Below are 22,646 nucleotides of genomic sequence, written 5' to 3' on the forward strand. Positions count from 1 at the left end.
GAGATGATCAATATCACATGCCTGTTAAAGGCACAAAAAATATAACTATTATTAAATTGTTTATGAATATTTATTAATTATTTGATGTGTTACATGTTCTTTTTAATGTTTCACTTTAATTACAGCTTGATTGTCATGTCGCCATTTCTGGTTCCTGTTTAAATGGTTTGTAATCATTGTTAATGCTTTCTGATGGTTTGTTTTGTAATTAAAAATAATGAAACCACTAACGGTTTTACTTTGGTTATATCTTACTTGGTTCAGATGTGCTTTGTTAAATTTAATTTATTTTATTTTATGTATTTATATTTGTTGACTTGGGTAGAACACTGATCTCAATCCTCCTTTTTCAGACTCAGCTTGGGAGTGCTGTTTGGTTATTTTACTTGCTCAGAGTCCCACAGGCAGTAGAGGCTGAGAAAATCAAACCCTGGACCACTGGACCAAAGGAAACAGCTTGCTGACAGCTCCTTAATCCTTAATCTTCTGTGCCAACCACCAGCATAAACATCAGTCACTGATAAGGCTCCCCTTCCTTCCATCTAACATTTAAAATAACTTTGCATACTGTACAGAACTTCTTTACAATGTAACATGTAGCTTTATTTAAAAATTATTATACAAATGTTACAAAAAAACATAGATCTGAAGTAGTTTACTTCATTTGGCCTTCAACCTGTGGGTCCTTTGATCCATACCGGATCCGACACGGATGCATTTTCCAGCTATGGCTCCGAGCTCCATGCTCCTTCCCCTTACCCATAATGCCTCGGTCTCCCTTCTCCCTTCAGATCTCGTTTGCCACCTGAGAGAAAAAGCAGCGTGATCCGAGCTCCATTGCAGTTTACAGCATAAAATTTAAACTTTTGATATCTTTCTAGCTATCCCTTTCATCTCTAACCTTTTCTGTACCTTCACAGGGTTATTCATAGTAGTTTTCTGGTAGGCTTTTCCATCTTCCTCTCCTCTTTTCTTTCTCGTGAGTAGTGTGTATGTGTATGTTGCTTGAAAAGGCTTAAGACATGGTGGAAGCCCTAAAGCCTGGGTTCAAGAGATGCACAGAGTGTGGCCATAAGCTTTCCCCGGTGGATGGCCACACTCTGTGTGTGGTTTGTTTGGGGGTGGCTCACCTCCAGTCCCCCTGTCCTGTTTGCGCTGGGTTTAATCCCAGAGCTCTTAAGGACAGGCGGGACAAACTTATTGTCAAGGGCCTGTTGCCCTCCACTGCTGGGACAGACGTCCCACCTTCTCCTGCCAAGAAAGCAGTGGCTGCAGCTTCATCTCCCCTTCCTCAGCCTCTGGTACTCACCCTCCTGCTAAGAGGCCCGGGAAAGGGGATAAGGTCAAGAAGGACCAGCCTCACAAGCGCTCCCCTGACCGTTTGTCAGAAGCCGGCCCCCTGCCAAAGACTAAGACTGTTTCCAGGCCTGTTTCACCTCGGCTCAGGTCTCCGGGGTTCTCCCCTGAGCCCGAGGTTCTCGTTAGCCGGTTGCCCCCTAGACCCTCTCCCCACTGGGTCTCCCGGCCCACTTCTGCAGCGTCCTCCCTCTCCACCTGGAGCCTTTTGGAAGCAGAGATGGACAAGATGATGCGGAGATTTATCCGCACTCAAATCCAGATGGGGGTCTTGCCAGGGCCTTCCCCCACCAGAGAGGGCGCCTTCCAACCAGTATTCAGACCTATTACTCCTTCTCTGTTCCGACCAGCGGTTTCGGAGCTGTTGGATCTGAGGATGGTCGGAGTCGAGGGGTCAGCGCCGATGGTACCATGTACCGCGATGCTGGCCAGTGCCCTGAGTGTGTCGGATCCGAGCTCTCGGAGCCGTAGCCTTGGGGTCGGATCCGAGGGGGTGTTCTCTGCTCCAGGCTTGTCAGAGAGAAGCATCACTTTCGGCATCTCGGCTCCCAGAGGCTCGGCTCAGACTCCCCAGTCAGATCAGAGGGTAGAGACTTCCGCCAGTTCAGCCCAGAAGGTCCGTTCCCCCTCTGGATTCGACATGGTGGAGAGGGTACTCGCAGGGTCGAGGCCTCTGACTATTTCATCTTCGGAGTCCATCCTGACCCCCACTGGTCTTAAGTGCAGGTCCGACCATCTTGTCTTTTCAGGGACAGCCCATAGCCGTAATTCCCCAGGACGTTCTGCCCTTGGAACAACCCGCTTGCGAGATCTCCCCAGAGCCCCCCCCCCCCCGCAGGCATACATGTAAAAGGAGGCACTTGGACTCTCCTCCAGAGTCCCTCACAGAAGACACGGACCTGGATGAAGGGGAAGGTTCCCCAAGATCACCCCTGAGGATGTCTCCTTTGGAGACATCATGAAAATCCTATGCCAAAGGGCGGGGGGGTTGTCTGCCCCAAAACCAACCTCTGACGAGTCTGTGTTTCTGGAGACATTCGGCTCAGGCCCGTCTACCTCTTGGGTGTGCCCCCCTGCCAGTCCACTCGTGGATATGATTACATGTAGGGCATAGAAGGAGCTGGACGCCATAGAGCCGATACCCAAGTGCCCAGATAAGGTCCTGAGCCCTCCCGCAGACAAATTACACTGGCACAAGGGGTCCCCTGTAGATGCTATGCTGGTGGCGGCGGTCACCAAGAAGGAACTCCCCCAGGAGAGTTCCACGGTCCATTCGCCTGACTGAGAGTCGAGGACGTTGGATCACATTAGGAAGCAAGTCTGTGCTTCAGCGACCTTCTGCGTGAGGGCGCTGAACTACATGGCGCACTTTATTCAACTCCAGAGAGATCTGGTCAAGGAAGTCACGGAGTCGGCCTCAGGGTCCATGTTGGCAGAGGACAAGAAGACGTTCAGTGCACGAATGGCCACCCTAAAATCTGTAGCCAACACATGCATGCGTTTGCTCTCCCATGCCACAGAGGGAGCCACATGGTTCCATCCGGCATCATGTCTGGCTCCAGTTATGTCAGTTCTCAGAGCTCTTCAAGACATTTCACCACCTCCCCTTTTGATGGTTCTTCCCTCTTTGGGAAGACAGTCGGAGAGACTTTAGTCCAGAGCAAGAAGGATGGGAAGACACTGTCTGCCATCGGGATCCGCTTCTCACCCCCTCAAAGGTCCTTTTCCAGGAACCATCGGGGCTAGACGAAGATGTGGTTCCACAAGTCTCAGATGTTTTCCCAGGACGGTCAGGACTCACCATCCCCCAGAGGCAGAGGGGGGGATACGACAGACGCTGCCCTAGAGGCAGAGGGGGTCCTAGGAATTTCAGGTCCCAAGTATCTTTCTTGGATAAACCCTGGCAGCAACCCTGAATGGTTGCCCGGCTGTCCATCTCTGGAGGCAGTCGAGGGGTCGTTTGTCACACTAGCATGGGAGTCCATCACTGCAGATTAGTGGGTGTTGCGAGTCATATCCAGAGGGTACTTCGTTCCCTTCAAGGATCCACCCCCTTCTAACAAAACCCTCCCGGACACTCCACCCATGCAGTGGGAGGAAGCAGTAGTACAGGTAGACTCACTACTGAGAAAACAAGTCATCCAACCGGTCCCTCAAAACCTGTATGGATCCGGGGTTTATTCCAGGTTCTTTTTAGTGCCAAAAAAGACGGGGGACCTCAGACCAATATTGGATCTGTCCCAGACGAACCTGTCAGTGACCAAGACAAAATTCTGGATGGTCACGATTCAGTCTATTCTGCCTTATTTACAGGACAGAGACTGGATGTGCTCAATCGACGTCCAGGATGTGTACTATCACATCAAGATGCACAGGCACTCACAGAGGTTCCTTTCCTTCCGGCTGGGAGCCAATCATTACCAATTTCGAGCCCTTCCCTTCAGTCTCACCACAGCCTCCCAGGTGTTAACCAAGGTAATGGCAGTGGTAACAGCTTACCTTAGGCTTCAGGGCATTCAGGTCTTTCTGTACCTAGACGATTGGCTCCTTACCCCCCCTCAGAGCATCTACTATGTCAGGCCAGAGACTCCTTCCTTCAGTTAGCCAACAAGTTGGGCATCACAATCAGCATGAACAAGTCTGGTCTCCAACTGATCCAAGTTCTAGATTTCATTGTGGCATAGCTTGACACAATACAATCACAGGTGTTTCTCACTTCAGACAGGTTATGCAGCTTGAGGCTACACGTCTTGTACATCCTTCAGAACCAGCTACCAACTGCCGAAGTGGTGTTAAGAGCTTTAGGTTCTATGGCGGTGATGATAAGTCTTCTCCCCATGGCACACCTTCATATGCGGGTACTGCAGTGGACTCTAGCAGTACAGTGGTTGCTGTTAGACCTTCCCTTATCCTTCCCAGTGAGAATTTCAAAAGTGTGCAGAGACTGCCTTTGGTGGTGGATTCAGTCCCCAGATCTTCTCAAGGGCCATCCTTTTCAACCTCCTTTACCCCAAACCACGGTGACCACAGACGCCTCCCTACTTGGGTGGGGTGCATTGCTCAGGAAGGACAGTTCAAGGCACATGGTCCCCTTCTGAGACCTATCTGCTTATCAGTGTTGTAGAGATGAGAACGGTTCTTCTTGTGTTGCAGGCCCTCCATGCTCATCTTCCTCTGGGAACGATTGCAGCTCAGACGGACAACATGCCAGTTTTCTGGTATATCAACAAACAGGAGGGAACCAGATCTTATCCCTTATGTCGAGAGGCCATGAGAGCATGGGAATGGGCGATCTCCACCAGCCGTTTTCTGGTGGCAACGCATATCCCAGGACGGTCCAATATTTTAGCGGACAGTCTCAGCAGATCTATCCTGATACCTTACGAGTGGTCTCTGAAGTCTTCAGTAGCGGGGCAGATCTTCCTAAAGTGGGGTCGTCCTTGCTCTGATCTCTTTGCGTCTCCTTCCAATGCGAAGTGCAGTGAGTTTTTCGCTCTGAAACCCCCCCTCTGAGGGAAGTCCCCAGAGAAGCTGTGATTCGTGCTTGGCCTCCCAGGCTTCTTTATGCTTATCCCCCTCTTCCCCTCATGTTGAAGTTTAAGCAGAAAGCTCGAAGGCTGGGGAGCACTGTGATCCTCATAGCCCCTTTCTGGCCTCGTCAGGTTTGGTTTCCCTTACTCAGGTCTCACCTAGTTGTTCCACCATGGATCTTGGATCCAGTCCTGGATCTGCTCTGACATCCCTCGGGGATTCCTCACCCAGGTCTGGACAGTCTGAAGCTCACTGCTTGGCTGCTGCAGTTCCCATGATTCTTAGGACTCCCAGTCTGTCATCTCCCGTTAAATCCATTCTGGTGGCGGCTCATAAATTGTCCACCAGGAAAGTTTATCGTAGTAAATAGAAATGTTTTTCTATTTGGTCCATTGAGAGGTCTTTGGACCCTTTCACTGCACCACTTTCAGCAGTGTCAAATTTCCTAGGTAGCATTTTTCATCAAGGTGCTAGTTCCTCTACAGTGAAAGTTCAGCTAGCTGCCATTTCTAATTTTCATGTTGGGGGTAGACATGTCTTCGTTGGCTTCTGCTAAACTTTGTAAAATCTTCCTCAAAGGTGCCTTTCTTCTCAGACCTCCGGTTAAAGACCCCATCCCACCGTGGGACCTTACTTTGTTGCTGCAGGCATTGGTTTCTCCTCCCTTTGAGCCTGCGGCATCTGTGGATCTGCAATTTTTGACCTGGAAAACTGCCTTATTGGTTGCCATCACATCTGCTAGAAGGGTGTCAGAGCTTCAAGCTCTTTCTATCAAAACCCCTTACATGATCTTTCACAAACATAGAGTATTGCTATGCACTAACCCGTCCTTCCTTCTCAAGGTAGCTTCAGAAGTAAATATAAATCAGATTATTAATTTACCAGTATTTTTTCCAAAATACCAGAACAAAGGGGAATACAAATTACATCTACTGGATGTACGTAGGCAATTGAGGTTTTATCTGCACAGGACTAAACCTTTCCGCAAGTCTGATCAGCTTTTTGTGTCCTATGCCAAGCCCTTCTTTGGTAAACCTGTCTCAAAAGTGACTATTGCTCACTGGATTTCACAATGCATTGGCCAGGCTTACTCAGATAGAGGTTTGTCTCTTCCAGGAAAAGTGAAGGCTCATTCGACCTGATCTATGGCAGTGTCAGCGGCCTTTTGGTCTAGTGTCTCTTTGGATGATATTTGTTCAGCTGCTACTTGGGCCTCATATCATACCTTTATCTCTCATTATAAACTGGATTTGGTCTCTAGGAGTAGAGCATCTTTTGGCTGTGCGGTGCTCTGGAATATCCTTCCATAAGGGCCTCCCAAGAGTTAGGTAGCTGGGGATTCTGTCCCACAGGTTGAAGACCAATTGAAGTAAACTACTTCAGATAAAAAAGTTATGTATGCACCATAACGTTCCATCTTAGTAGTTCTACTTCATTTGTCTTGGACCGTTCCCCCCCTCCTTCCCCCTAACCTTATCCTTTGGGATTTGACACGTCCTTTGTAGCAGACATTTGTTGCTGGGATCTTTGGTTCTGTCAGGGCTAAAGTTCTTTTGTGATGTTGGTGTTGGAGGATAAGGTGTTATTAGGTCGGGTATCTGTTATATGTTAGGCAGCAAACTTGATCTGAAGGGAGACGGGCATTATGGGTAAAGGGAAGAGCATGGAGCCCAGAGCCGTAGCTGGAAAATGCGGTTATGTCGGATCTGATATGGATCCAAGGACCCACAGGTTGAAGACAAATGAAGTAGAACTACTCAGATGGAACGTTATGGTGAGTACATAACTTCTTTTTTTACTTATGGTAATATCTTCAGTCCAGTCATTATCCTTCTAACCATTAATGACAAAGTAGAAATTTTGCTTTAGAATTCTCCCAGCAAGTTAACTCAGTTTTCAAGCTTCCAGTCTTTTTAGTCACTTCTTGCTGAAACACTGTTCTCATGTCCAATTTGCAAGTTATGGAAATAACACTTTACAATTATTCCATTTATTTCCTACTATCACATTATTGCTGGTCTTTTTCTTCATCATCTTCACACACCCCTACACACTGTTCAAGTCCATGGCACTCTTGATTTGTCTAGTCAGTTCCTTGTTTTTTTTTTCTGTCACTCAAATAGTTTTCCTTTGGAAAAGGTTTCAATGGCAAATTATTTCTTATAGGCTTTGCCTTTGTCAAAGGAGCGAGTCTCCCTCAGTTTTTTTTTTTTGGCTCACTCTGTTGTATAAACTGATTTATTTCCTTCTTAGCCAGTTCTGGATCCCAAACTGTCTTCTTACCAGTGGATGCAGTTAAAAGTAATTGAATATAGCTAAGATTTATTTATTTACTTTTTTTTTTAGTAGGTTAGTCCAACTAGACCAGTGGTCTCTTTTCAGAGGAGACACAAGGTGGTATTCATACTGGCTAGAGGGACTTTGACCAGGATACCAGAGAACTTCACATATTTTTTTTTTTCGGTAAGTGCCATGGGATTTTTTTTTTGCATCACCTGAGCTACTACTTACTCAGACAGATAAGACCTTGGTTTCACTTCTCATTAGAAGGATTGCACACAAAGAAGTGCAGCCACCTCTCTTAGTAGTGTCAGCATTGGAAAATTAGTCCATACAACTAGTGTGGGAGTAGAACTCAACAGTCTTTTGATCTTCTAGCATCCAAGGCAAGTGTGCTACTTGTTGAGCCACTGGCACTTGTAAAGTCAGTCACACTGACATTTGTTATGCTGTAACAAAACTGGGCACCAGGCTTAACTTCCAGCAGTTTATGATCAGCACAGTAATGTGTGATCATATGTGGGCATTTTTTTCTTTTTTATGTAAAGCCTGAGATTGCAGTATGCTGGAGAATTCTATATTCTGTGAAATCCAGTGAACTCTGAGTTAGTGCATTTAAGTAGCAGGAGGTTTCAGGGTTACCCTGCAAAATGCTGTAACAGTTAAACATTGGATTTCACTAACCCTGTTTCAGTGTCATTTCTAGACTTGGTGATCATAGTTCCTAGCGTCTGTCACTAATGTGTCAGCTAGTCAAAGAGCCAGTAAATCTTTCTAATGAAATGCTATTTCATCAGAAGAATGTTGCCTGATTTGACTGGGGAAGATAACTAGAGACTATGATGGTGAGTACTTATGCTGTTGTAGACATGGAAATGTCAGTTTGTACCTTGGTGGTGATACTGAGATTGGGCACGCAGGGAATTTTCTCAGGTTGCAGAGTAACACAAGGAGATTTCACTAGTGGTCATACTACATAAACCTCTCTCAAAGATCTGTTGATATGGCTCACACTTAATATGTCAGCAGTTCACACTTTTAATATGCCTTTTTAAACTTCTTATATTGACCTGATGGTTTTCTTTTTTAAATGTCTGTGCACTGACTTGGATCTCCCTCACCCTCTGAGGTGTAATTATCAAGAGGCGATCAGTCAGTTTTACTTATCTGTTGTAGATAAAAGTTTGAAAAAGCAAATGAAGCAGTGTTCAGAACTGGAAGGGGAGGTTTTGTTAAGTAAGGGAATGCCAATAAGCATGATGAGTAATATACCGGATAATAGAAATATGTCTTTTAATTCATGAGAACATATGGCTTCTGTCTACTGTGCAGTGTTGGCAGTTTTATAGTGGGATAATAGAATTTACCCAGTTTGTGCTGAACTCACCTTACTTCATTGTACAGTATAGTTGGCAGGCTTTCCAGTATGAAATGAACTGATACTTGTTTAGGTTAGTTTTGCAAAGTGATACAAGGATGCAAAATACAAGCACTCTGGTAGTAGTAAATATAAATCTTTATTTATTCCCTAGAGTGGAGAGGTTCGAAGGATTTATCACTTTCACTATACCGCATGGCCAGATTTTGGAGTGCCAGAATCTCCATCTGCATTCCTGACATTCCTTTTTGAAGTGAGAGCATCTGGATCACTATGTTCTGAACACGGACCTGTAGTAGTTCACTGTAGTGCAGGCATAGGACGTTCTGGCACATTCTCTTTAGTAGACTCTTGTCTTGTTCTGGTAAGTTATTGTAAAAGAAGGGGACATTAAGTATGGTTTTGAGTTGCGTGTTTTGAAATTAGTAGATCAAGTATCAATTTGTGTAACTATTTTAACCTTAGCCATGTAGTAAATTACTTTTGGAGTACTGAAATGATTGGTTTTCATGAGTACATTTGTAAGAAAGCTTTGAACTTTTGAGTTAGGGGTAAAAATATTGAATGCTGTCATTGAGTGTCATTCGGATGCCCTTTTGCTGTAGATGTTCTGCAACACACCAGTGGGAGATCCTAAAACCAGCCGATTGTGAGTCATCTTTACCATTTTCACAGTCTGTTCACCATCAGGAATCTCGTCACTCCTGCCTTCAGTTTGTTCAAAGCTTGCATGAACTCTTTAGAAAGTACAGTAGATCAAACAGAGAATCTTTCCTAATACATTAACTGATGGTGCCCCTTCCCATTTATGTATGAGTGCATCCCATTAACTCACTTTTTTTTAAAGCTTTTCAAATGTTCAGCCATTGAGTGAGTGTGTTATCTCTAGAAATCTTTTTTGTAATAGTACAAGAAAAATGTTGTGGAATAAAACAAGTGATTAAACAGCAATGAGTGAAACAGTGAATAGTGCGTTACTCCTTGCAGGTTTAGTAATTGCCATTAAGATCTCACTTCTTAGCTGAACTCTTAACAGAAGTGCATGCAAGACAATGTCTGTAAGTCACAAGGTCCGTATGGCAAAGTGTTGTACAGCAGCCTCTAATAGTGACAGAATTTTTTGGCATCAGACTTGCATATCAGGCACCAGTGTCATGGGCTATTCTCCATGCCTCTTCAGCTGTTATCTGCCATTATTGGTATTGACAGGAATTGTGCGGCATCGGTCACTTAATTTGTATAATTCCTTTCATAACTGTTCACTTGTATTGTATTGCATTCATAATTTGACTCAAAGAAACAACTAAATGCTCATGTGAAGAAAATTGCTGACTTATTACTTTGTATTTTAGTTGTTTGCACTGTGTTTGCTAGGAGCTGAATGTTCATCTGTGTGTTTGAGTGGGAGATGCTCAAATACGCAGACTCTAAATGTACTTTCTTCAAGTTGGTGCAAAAACACTTATTTAACTCTACTGATTGCAGATATTTGTAGTTTAGAGTGATTGACACCAAGTTATTGGAACTGGAGCATTTAGGACTTGAGTTACCAAAGTAGATTGGGCTTATTGTCTATTTTGCTGCTGTTCTATCTATACTGCATACACAGCATCTTTTTTGTTATACTTGTTATTGTTTAACCTGGCCATTCATTGCTGATGTCAGAAGGCTGTAGAGGTACAACTGTTAGAAAAAAAAAGGTAAAAGTGGGCAATGGACAACACAATACAGTCTTCATGCCTACAACAGGTTCATGTCCTGTATGAATTTTATCATTGTAGTTTTCTTGTGAGAGTTTAGGAGTGAGACATTTTATAGCTGTATGCATTATGCTAACATTGCCCTGAGTATCTGGAATAGTGTATGTTTTCCCTCAACAGATTTGTAGCCAGATTCCCACACACGAAAAACTACTTAGCTGTCATCAAGTTTTGATCCCTCTCAGCTGGGGATCATCCTTAGCTGAATCTTTTCACTGTGGGTCTGTAATGCAGATTTGTCAGACCTTTTCTCATTAATATCAGATAGAGAATTCTAGAGATGTAGTTGTTATTTAGATGGGTAAGTTTCATCTTGTGTGTCTGTATCTCATTCCTTACAGGATCGGAGGACTTTTCTAAAGATTGTGAAAATTATACCAGGATTATCCTAGTTACATTGCATCAGCCTAGAAAGTAAGAGTCTCTCTCTCTCACCTCTTAACTCTCCCTGATTTTGACTCAAGTTTTAGCTTTGCCCCCTGTTAATCATTCCTAAAACTGAAGACATTTGGAGAAAAGGTGGTGAATTACACTTAACAAATAATGACAATAGTTCGATTTATAGAGTTAATTTACTTCAGAAAATATATATTGATTTATAGTCTATTATTCTGTCAGTGTCTCAAGTTACTAATACTATTATTTTAAAGGTGTCCCTGATTGGGATTATTCTGTATTTGTCCCTGATTCTTTAAGAGCATTCTGTGGTTGTCATCCATATTCTTCCTCCCTCCCTTTCACCACTCCATCTGTGCCTCATTTCTCAAGACATTACTTCATGCTTGCATTATGATGTTCAGTCATAGTATCTCTGCCTGTTAGAAGTAGCAAAGTTGTGTGAAGTTGTCTACTGCAGTCATATAAATTAATTGAAAGTGATTCTCTTTCTAACCAGTGAAACAAAAGTCCAACACGAAGTAGCTTGAAATGCTGCAAGTTCTGGAATGAGTCTATCTTTCATTTCAGTGAGAAGTAAACCTTGAGACATTTAGCCGTCAAGGTTTGTCTTGCAACAGGAGATTGGCATACATCAGCATATTATTTACTATTTTCATTTTTTTCTGACTAATAGTTCACCATCCTTGTGTTTGTCTTCAGATGAGTTTTTGTTATTGCTGTTTCCTGTGAGAACACTTCTTACTGATTTTTCCCGTGACACTAATCAGTAGTTAGTTGGAGTCAAGTTAGTTTAACCCAGCCACTAGTACTGTAGTCAGTCTCGGGTCTAATCCAAAATCTCTTGCTGCAGGAACTAATAGAACAGTCACCACTGATATTAGCAGTGCTCAGCAACAAACCTTTCCCAGGCAAAGCGCTGTCCTTCCACCCTTAACCCCAGAAGGCACAGTCTGTCAGTTTAGAATGCTTCCGTTCTTTCCAACATAAATAAGCCTTCATGCACTTGACAGCTCCTGGTAGACACTTTTTTTACTTGTTTTTACTCTTTAGACAAAATTCTCAGCACTTTATTCCTTTTGTATATAGCAGTTTCTAGCCTTCAAGTTCTTTTTGGTCACATTTTTCATTAAAATGTGTATGGAGTTTAGTAAGCCTTGGAAACCGCTTCTTCAAACAACAGACCCCCCCCCCCCCCAACAGCCACCTGAAGTACTTTTTTTGTCTTCCTTTCTTTCATTATAGAAAATGGTGTGCTGTCTACAGAAAGTGTAGTTGCCACTGGAATGCTTCAAATGACACTATGGACTTATTTGGGAAGGATTACTGTAGGAAAACTTAAAATGTAGTTTATTCACTTTCCTCACAGCCAGAACTTGAAAACAGTGACATTTTCCTTTAGAGGAACTAACATGGGGCTTGCACTGGGTAGCTTCTAGTACAGGTTAACAGAAGCTTCTGTATGTACTTTGCATTGCTCTGTGTTCTCTTCAGCTGTTCTCCATATTTTGAGTGTTGCAGGGTTACTGCACAGAGCTCTTTTCTCTCATGTTGTTTGTTTTTTTATTTATTATCTGTTTTTTTTTTTTTTTTTTTTTTTAGCATTTTATTTTATTTATTTTACATTTGTTGACCGGGATAGTCCATCTGGATATATGTCCATTTTCAGCAGAGGCCCGGGGAGAAAAGCTCCAGAGACACACATAAGGCAAAACAGTTAAGAGACATGCAAATTTACAAGTATATACAAAATGCAGTCCATAGGAAGGAACTCACAGGATTCATAGTAACTTTACATAAACTTTACTTTACATAAACATAATGTGGCAACACTTTGCAAATTAGATATATGGAGAAAATGCACACAATATTATTACCTTTAATAGACAGAGTGGTGGTTAATCTGGGTTAGCACAGGGGCAGAGCCAATGTGTTTTAAAATACTGATGTTCGTCGTGTTTGACTGTTGCAGTCATTACACTTGGGTTATCCTGCTGCAGGCTACCCTCAGTCGGCCTGAATTCCAAAGTCTAGGTCCGGCGTCTGTTGCTGTCGCCTCTTCCCTGACGTCAGTGTGCCAGGGGTATAAAAGATGCAGCCGATGCCATTTTCTTCAGTCTTTCTTGCCGCGCGGTGCCCGACGCAGAAGCAGTTCGCAAGTGCCAGTCATCCGACTCCTGAGATTTTCATGTTCGAATTTCAGATCTGAAGTCATCATTAAAAGCTAAGTACCCCGTTGGGGAAAACTTTTTTTTGCTCCAGACCGATGACAGAAAAAGTTAATAATTGTATTTCTTGTGGGAAGCAAATACCTCATAAGGATTTTCATTCTTACTGTATTCCTTGCCTAGGCGCTGGCCACGACGTTGCTTGTTGTCGGTTTTGTGCTAGATTTAACCAGCGCCGGTACGATTTTGCATTTCACTATTTTGGCAGAAGATTTAATTACACAATGCCATCGGATAACCAACCGACTACCGCAGTTCACAAGAAACGCAAAGAAAAGGACAGGCATCCGAGGTCTACAACCGATGACAAGGCTTCTTCTAAGCCAGTCACCGGTTCGCCAACTCTCAGTGAGGCACTTTCGCAGCCTCTGATGCCCGCTACTTTGGACCCGCAGGCCACTATAGACTCCCACGTGGAGTCGCCTAGGTCGCTGGAAGCTCAAGGTATTGGAACTTCGGAAACTATTCCCTCAGATGGGTCCGGAGCCGCTGAGCAGGCATCGGCTTCTGAGGGTGTTTTTAGACCTACTCAATTGTACATTAAAGCGTCTCCAGCTACAAAGACTAAAGCATCTTTAAAGACAAAGAAACAAGTATAACAGCCTCATGGTCAGGCCTCCATGCCCAAAAAACAGATGCTCAAAATGGCCGAAGACTTAATTACTTTGATCAGGGGTTCCCATCCCCCTCCTGATAAGAGGCCTAGGCAAGAGAGACAGAATATGAATCTTCAGATCAAGTTTCCATTTCTTCAGATTCCTCTTCTGATCAGGAATACTCTTTCTCCCTATGAGGATTCTGATGCTGAAGATTCTATCCCTTCAGCCTCTCCTCCTGAGGATTACTCTTTTGGGGAAACCTTGCATACCATGAGGGAACATTTCCACTGGGAGAGCCAAGATTATTCTGAATCTAAGAAAAGGCTCAGAGACTTCCTTTTACTCCCACAACACAGGCCCCTAGCTATTCCGCCTGTCTTAGACATTGTAGATGATGTATTTTCAGAGTCCAGTCTGACCCCTCACTCCTTACCTCCAGCTCCTGTTAAGCCGGATGGGTACTACAGGGTGCCTGACTCTCATAAATTCCTTTTCAAAAACCCTGCTGCTGACCCAGAAACTATTTCTCAGGGTCCCAAAGGGGTCAAGGCGTCCACTGCAAAAAACCCTACCCCCTCCGACAGGGATTCTAGGGCATTAGACAGATGGGGAAAGAAGTTTTACACCTCTGCTACCTTGGCTATAAGGGCTTTAAATTGTCAGTTTCATATGCTCAAATATCAGCAATATATTATGTCACTGCTTAAACAGAAAATGTTGATAAATTCTGAAGGTGCAGAAAACAAAGAAATGCAGGATTTATTGCATGCAGCTGAGCAAGTTGGATAGCATACTTTGCAATGTGGTTTTGATTCTTTGGAGGCCTCCTGCAGAGCTGCTGTCACGGGTTCTGTCATTAGGAGGCATGCTTGGTTAAAGGAACAAAATCTACCAGATCATGTTAAAGCAAAATTATTAGATGCTCCATTACAGCATGATACTTTGTTTGGTGTTAAAGAAAATGGAGGACAAAGCTAAATCTATGCAAACAGTCAAGGATTTCTTACAGGTACAGCCTCCAAGATTTAGCAGACACTGGCCTACAAAGAATTGGTCCTTTCCAGTGTCAGACAGACCACAAAGGGGCAGATACAGACACCCAAGAGGCAGATCCCAGCCACAAGGTTCATACAGGTCTAAACAATGGGGTGCTTCTACCTCCAAAAGTGGAGAAGACAGATCACAGCCTTACAGGAAACAGTCCTAATGACTTCCCCCTGCCTGTGCCAGGCACTTATCTTCTGGCAGCACCTTTAGGGGGAAAACTAGCAATTTTTTCTCAAAACTGGCACATAATAACCCAGGACAAATGGGTCTTGGACATAGTGTCACAGGGCTACAAGTTTCACTTTCATACCCTGCCAAGGGCAAACGGTTGGCCAGACCTATCAAAAAACCAATGGGCAGAGGCACAAAAACAAGTCTCATCCCTCATGGACATGAGGGCCATTCAACAAGTACCAGAACAGGAGCAGGGACAAGGATTTTATTCAAGACTGTTCTTGGTACCCAGAAAGGACAAAGCCTGGAGACCGATACTGGACCTATCTATTCTAAACATATATCTGGATATACCAAAATTCAAAATGTTGACCTTACAGCAGCTTCTGCCCATGCTGGGCAAGAAGGCTTGGCTTGTGACCTAAAAGAGGCATACCTGCATGTCCCAATCAGACAAACATGCAGAAGATACCTCAGATTCAAAGCTGGCTCAGTGCACTACCAATTCTCTGCACTGCCCTTTGGCTTATCTACTGCGCCCAGGATCTTCACAAAGTGCCTGGCATCAGTAATTGCATTCTGCAGACAAAGAGGAATACAAATATATCCTTACTTGGTTGACTGCCTCATACAAGCAGAGAACAAGGACATTCTACTACAGCATCTGGCGTTTGTAAAGAGATTACTACCATGCCTAGGGTACACAGTCAACGAACAGAAATCAAAACTAGTACCCTCTCAAGAGATAATATTCCTGGGTGTAAGCTTAAATACAACTGCCCAGATGGCTTATCTCACGCCATACAAACAAAGGCAACTGACTACCTGTTTCAAACTGTTGGCAACAAAGGCCCAGTTATCTGCAAGAAAAATTCTGCTGGCTTTGGGCTTCATGGCATCCTGCATCCTACTAATTCCATATGCAAAACTGCATATGAGGAAACTTCAGTGGTACCTGAAAAGTGTTTGGACTTAGCATTGCCGCAGCCTGGAAACAATAATTACTCTCATTCCCTGCCTGCAACAGGAGTTTTGATGGTGGGCGAAGGCCTGTCACCAGAACAAGGGACAGCTATTCACCTTACCCCCAGCCAGGCAGACATTGACAACGGATGCATCAGATTATGTCTGGGGGGCGCAAATGGCAGGAAGATGTATTCAAGGCACATGGTCCGCCAACCAAATGCATCTACATATCAGTCAAAAAGAGATGCTAGCTGTTCAGAATGCCCTGACAGCCCTCAAGGACCTAATTCATCCGGGACAACTACTGATAAAGACAGACAATACCATGGTCATGTGGTATATAAACAAGCAGGGAGGCACTCATTCTTACCCCCTCTGCAGACTAGCCATGACTTTGTGGGACACAGCATTGACTTACCAAGTACATCTGCAGGCACAATTCCTGCCAGGAAAGATAAATACTCTGGCAGACGAACGAAGCAGAAACCTCATGGATCCCCACGAGTGGAAATTGGATCCGCAAGTCTTCAACGTGATAACAAGGAAATGGGGATGCTCGGACATAGACCTATTTGCCTCTCCTCACAACTGCCAACTAAAGAGATTCTGCACAAGGACTTATCACAGACAAGCATGGAAAGTGGATGCCCTATCTTTCAGCTGGTAAAACTTAAAAGTATATGCCTTTCCTCCACTGCCTCTCCTCCGCAAGGTACTCCTAAAGGTCAGACAAGAGAAGCCAAAAAAGATACTGATTGCCCCAGACTGGCCCCGCCAGTACTGGTATCCAATCCTAAGGAACTTGTCTCAATGCCCAGCCTGGACCTTACCTCAAATACCTCACCTACTGTCCCAACAAAAGAATCAGATCCTGCACAGCCAACTCAAGACCTTAAATCTGGCAGCATGGTGAATAATGTAGTCATACAAAACACACCTCTCACTAAAGCGGTGATGGATGTCATTTTGCAGGCCAGGAGGCCTAGTACTAGAAAATCTTATGCTGGAAAATGGAAGAGATTCTGTGCCTGGAACCAGACACAAGGAATTGACACAGCAGTCCCAAATATTCCTCATGCCTCTGCCATTTCGGCTCATTACAATACAGAGCCACCAATCTTTTCTCATCCTTTATTAAGACAATACCTCAGTGGAACCAAAAACTTAAGGCCTCGAAGGAGATCACCAATACTTGCATGGGACCTCAATTATGTCTTGGAAAAACTCACTCTGCCCCCTTTTGAGCCAGCCGCTACAGCTGATATAAAGTTTTTATCTTGGAAAACAGCTCTGCTCCTAGCAATAACCTCTGCAAGACGAGTCTCAGGGCTACAGGCACTCATGGCTGTGGAACCTTTTATCATTTTTTATCCAAACAGGGTTTCTCTGAGGACAAACCCGACATTTATGCCTAAGGTAGTATCCAGTGTGGCCCTTAACCAAACTATTCATCTGCCTACTTTTTATCCAAACCCACAGAATAAGGGGGAGAGAATTCTGCATTCTTTGGACATACACAGACAGCTACGCTTCTACCTGAACAGAACCAAAGCTTTCAGAAAGACTGAGCAACTACTAGTGGCATATACTGCAGGATCACAAGGAAAGGCTATCTCAAAGCAGACTTTTTCAAAGTGGATAGGCCACTGCATTCGTTTCTACTATTCACAACATGGCAAGCCAGTGCCTAAGGGCATTAGGCCACATTCAACCAGAGCAGCAGCCACTTCAGCAGCCTTCCCCAGGGGAGTACCAACCAAAGACATTTTAGACGCTGCTACCTGGAGTTCAGTGCACACCTTTACAAAGCACTATCATTTACCACTCTACTCTAAATCCAGGGCAGGCTTTGCCAGTGCAGTTCTGCAGGGCCTCATAGCCACTCCTAATGCTATTTAACTCCAGCCTCCCAACCATAGCTTTGGGATTCAACCCAAGTGTAATGACTGCAACAGTGAAACACGAAGAACATAGTACAGTTCTGTACACTTACCATAAAAGTAGATGTTCGAGTGTATTCACTGTTGCAGTCCAGGTTACCCACCCACCATCCCCCATCTGTTTTTGCTGGAACTTAGCTGCACTTCTCTAATCTATACATCCTATGTGGTGTATTTGCTGGTAGATGAAGGTATAATATATTCTGGTGCATGCATGTTTTATTGCCATATTTTTAGCCTTCCCTTTTGGGGGCACCTGACATCTGGGGCAAGAAAAACTGAAGAAAATGGCTTTGGCTGCATCTTTTATACACCTGGCGCACTGACGTCAGGGAAGAGGCGACAGCAACTGATGCTGGACATAGACTTTGGAATTCAGGCCGACTGAGGGTAGTCTGCCAGCAGGATAACCCAAGTGTAATAACTGCAACAGTGAATACACTTGAACATCTACATTTATGGTAAGTGTACACAACTGTACTTTTCAAGCCATTTTTGAAGAGATTTAGAGGGGGTTCCAGGATAAGGTTGGCTGGGAGAGAATTCCATGTTCTGCTAACAAAGTTGGCAAAGAGGGATGCTCTAGCTGCATTGTTAGCTGTGAGTAAGTGAATCTGGAGTTCGTTGGATGAACATAGTGGCCTGGGGTTATTATAAGGTTTTATTATGTTTGTGAGTGCAGGAGTATTTTCAGTTTGTTGAGAATTTTGTATGCTACTATAAGCTGGTTGAACAGTATTACGTTGGGTAATTCAAGACATCTTAGGCATTTAAGGTTTTCACAGTGATGGGTCCTGTATGTGGAGTTTGTGGCAAATCTGGCAATGTGGTTATAGGAGCGTGAGAGTTTGTTGAGTTCGGATTTATTCAAATTAGAGAGTATGGGGGAGGCATATAGAATGGTGGAGAGGAGATGAGAGCGGGCAATGGCAGTCCTGGCTAATGGGGTTAGGAACAGATTATTTCTATATAGTGACCCGAGCTTCTTGTTGATTGTTTTAATAGTTTTATTGACATGCAAATCAAATTTGAGTCTGTTATCAACTATGACCCCTAATAGTTTAGTGTGGTCATCAGGGGTAATACTGGTACCGTTGTTGGAGGTTATGGAGATGGAGGGTGGGGTGGATCTACTGGTGGTGGCAAACAAGCAATTTAGTTTTTTTAGTATTCAGGAGTAGCCTGCGATTAGAGAGCCAGTGTTCAACTATGTAAATACCTTCTGAGTTAAGGTTTGCAGTTCAGTTGGGGAGGAGGCGGAGCAAATCAGGATGGAATCGTCTGCATATTGGCTGCAGGTTGTTTCTGGGAGGACAGTGTGGAGGTCATTGATGAAGATAGAAGAGAGTAGGGGACCTAAAATTGAAGCCTGAGGGACTCCAAGGGGGAGAGGTAATAGGATGGACAGTTTGTTCAGCCATATTACTGCCTGTTGTCTATTGCTCAGGTAAGAGAGGAACCACTGGATAACATGGCTGTCCAGGGAAATAGATTCCAGAGAGTGAATGAGTAGTTGGTGGTTAACCATATCAAAGGCCTTAGAGAGGTCTAAAAGAGAATAGAGGATAGCATATTATTGTTCTGATTTTGATGCATGACATTGGTAAATGAAAGAAGGGCGGAAGTGGTGCTATTTTCTGCATAATTTCTGAAGTTTTCATCTGTGGTGGCTGAATCAGTTAACATAAGTGAGAGTTGTGGGCAGATAGCCTAAGGAAAATAAAGTCAGGGAAAGTAGCAGGCTAGGATGAGGTCATAGCAGATATAATAAAGATGCTGGGTGAGATAGGGGAGAAATGGCTCTTGAGGGTACTCATAGCAGTGTGGAGAGAATGGCGTATCCCAGATGACTGGAGAATTAGCATACTCGTGCTAGTATACAAGAACAAAGGGGACATCCACAACAATGGGCAGCACAGAGTTATCAAACTCCTGCCACATTGCATGAAAGTTCCGGAAAGGGTGACTGATAAGTGGATACGCAGAGTAGTAGAAAGTAAGATGGGAGATGAGCTGTTCTGATTCAGATCAGGATGCAACACAATTGACCTAATGTTTGCAGTGAGACAGGTGGGAAGAAGCTAGATATGAGGAAAGAGTCCAACTGGGCATTCCTAGACTTGGAGAAAGCATATGACAAGGTCCCAGGAAAGCTGATTTGAGAAGTACTGCGGTGGTTTGAAGTCCCAGAAACATTAGTAGAGTTAGTGCAGGCTGTGTACAAGGTCCCAATGACTCAAGTACAAACAGTGTTCGGTCTCACAGAGAGTTTCCCAGTGAGAGTCGGTTTACGTCAGGGTTCAGTGCTGAGCCTACTGCTGTTAATACTGGTGATGGACTACATTAGCAAACAGGTCAGAGGGGACAGATCAACAAAGTTTCTGTATGTAGACGATGTGGCATTACAGACACACTGAGCAAGAACGTAAGCAAAGGATAGGGAAATAGAAGGCAAAACTGAAGGCAAATGGGGTGAACCTAAGTACAGATAAGACAGTGGTAATCGCATCAAATTGGAGAAATCAGAAGAAGGTAAGAACTGAGATAGAAGGGAAGATAGTGGAACAGGTTAATAGCTTCAAGTATCTTCAAGTATTTGGGAGGGGTGGTTGAGGAGAAGGGAAGTCTGAATGAAGAGGTCAAAGCTAGAATCAGAAGGGCTGCAGCCAGCTGGTGTAGAGTCTCAGATGTTCTTCATGTTTTACTGTTGCAGTCATTACATTTGGGTTATCTGCTTGCAGATAGCCCTCAGTCAGCCTGATTATCAAAGTCTTGGGTCCTGCGTCGGTTGCGGTCTCATCTTCCATGACGTCAGGTAGTCAGGGGTATAAAGCATGCAGCCGATGCCATTACATCAGTCTTTCTTGCCGTGCAGTGCCCGAAGCAGAAGCAGTTCACAAGTGCCAGTCGGCCGACTCCTGAAATTTTCGTTTTCGAGTTTCAGATCCGAAGTCTTCAACTAAGCTAAGTACCCCATTGGGGAATCTTTTTCTTGCTATAAACCGATGTCAGTAAAAGTTAACAATTGTATTTCTTGTGGAAAGCAAATACCTCCCAAAGATTTTCATTCGTACTGCATTCCTTGCTTAGGCCCAGACCACAACATACCTCACTGTCGGTTTTGTGCCTTATTCAAACCTCAAACTATTCGTCGTTAGTTCATTTTCGCATCTAAATATTTTGGTATTCGGTTCAATTATCCAGAAATGGCTTCAGTAAGCCACCCGACTGCCGACATTCTGAAAAAACGCAAACATAAAGACAGAGACAGACCGCACAGGTCCATAGCTGCCGATGACACTTCTCCCAACCTAGTCGCCAGTTTGTCGGTACTCAGTGAGGAGCTTTTGCAGCCCCTGATACCCGCTACTTCAGATTTGCAGGCCTCTACTGAGACCCATTCAGAGTCTAGTATGCCACGAGATGCTTCGTCGACTGTGGAACCTGCGGATATCTCTACCTTGGATGGGTCCAGAGCCGCTGTGCAAGCATCGGCTTCTGAGGGTGTATTTAGGCCTACTGACTTGCATATTAAACCGATGCCATCTTCTTTTTCAAGGCCTAAAACTCAATCCATGCCTAGAAAACTGATGCCCAGACCGCATGGTCAGGCCCCTATGCCTAAAAGCAAATGATAAAAATGGCTGAAGACCTTATTACTCTAATCAGGGGAAGCCACCCTTTTCCCTCTAAGAGACCTAGAACTTATTTTCTTTCTGATTCTTCTGATCAGGATTCTGAAATTTTTGTTTCTTCTGATGACCAGGATTTGCTCTTATCTACCTATGAGGATTCTGATGCAGAGGACTCCATTTCCTTTCCAGAAGATTTCTCTTTTGTTGAAGCTTTGCACACTCTTAGGGAGCATTTCCACTGGGAAAGCCAGGATTACTCTGATATCAAAAAGAGGCGTAGGGAATTCTTACTCCTACCTCAACGTAGGCCTTTAGCTATCCCTCCTGTACTGGACATTGTAGATGATGCCTTCCTGGAATCTAGCCTGGCCCCAGACACTTTACCTCCAGCTCCCAGGAAACCTAACAGGTATTACAGCGTACCTGACTCTCACAAGTTCCTCTTTAAGAATCCTACTGCAGACCCAGAGACCATTTCACAGGGACCCAAAGGCATTAAGGCTACTACTGCCAAAAACCCTCCCCCTTCTGATAGGGATTCCAGGGCCCTGGACAAATGGGGTAAGAAGGTATACACTTCTACAACTTCGGCCATTAGGGCCTTAAACTGCCAGTTTCATATGTTAAAGTATCAGCAGCATATTATTGGATTGCTTAAACAGAAAATGATGTTGATTCCTGACTCTGCTGAAAGTAAAGAATTACAGGATTTAATGCATTCTGCTGAACAAGTTGGAAAACATACTTTGCAATGTGGTTTTGATTCATTAGAGGCATCTTGCAGGGCTGCTGTCACTGGGTCTGTACTTAGAAGGCATGCTTGGCTTAAGGAGCAATCTTTGCCAGATCGTGTTAAAGCTAAATTACTGGATGCTCCCTTAAACCAAGACTAGCTGTTTGGCAATAAAGCAGAAGTAGTACTTAAAAAGATGGAGGAAAAAGCTAAATCTATGCAAACTGTTAAAGATTTCCTGCAAGTACAACCTCCCAGATTCAGTAGGCAATGGCCTTCTAAGAATTGGTCGTTTCCTGCCTCTTCCAGGCCTTCTCAGTCCAAACCCAGAACCAGCAGAACACCTAGGCTTCAGTCCCAAGGTACTCACAGGCCTAAGCAGTTGGGGGCTCCCACTTCCAAAGCTGGGAGTAGTAAGACTCCCCCCATGGTAAACTGTCACAATGACTTAACTTTAAACCTTCCAAGCCCTGCTGAACTGACTGTTCCTTTACAGGGAAAGATCGACCTGCATGCAAAAAACTGGGAACTCGTTACCCAAGACAAATGGGTTTTAAATATAGTTTCCCAAGGATACAGATTCCACTTCCAATCCTTACCAACCCCAAACGTTTGGCCAGACC

General features: G+C 44.1%; 1 protein-coding gene across 2 annotated transcripts in view; it reads left to right on the forward strand.

The window, feature by feature from the left end:
• PTPN2 (protein tyrosine phosphatase non-receptor type 2) overlaps nt 1–22,646 on the forward strand; it is a 2,647,405-nt gene that overhangs the window by 1,605,554 nt on the left and 1,019,205 nt on the right. For both annotated transcript variants that reach the window (XM_044067190.1, XM_044067189.1), the window contains exon 6: nt 8,700–8,909. In XM_044067190.1, the coding sequence (XP_043923125.1) occupies nt 8,700–8,909 (210 nt within the window). The remainder of the gene's footprint in view (nt 1–8,699; nt 8,910–22,646) is intronic.

Source organism: Protopterus annectens, chromosome 3.part1, assembly GCF_019279795.1.
Source record: "Protopterus annectens isolate FY-2018-M chromosome 3.part1, PAN1.0, whole genome shotgun sequence".
Lineage (NCBI taxonomy): Eukaryota > Metazoa > Chordata > Ceratodontiformes > Protopteridae > Protopterus > Protopterus annectens.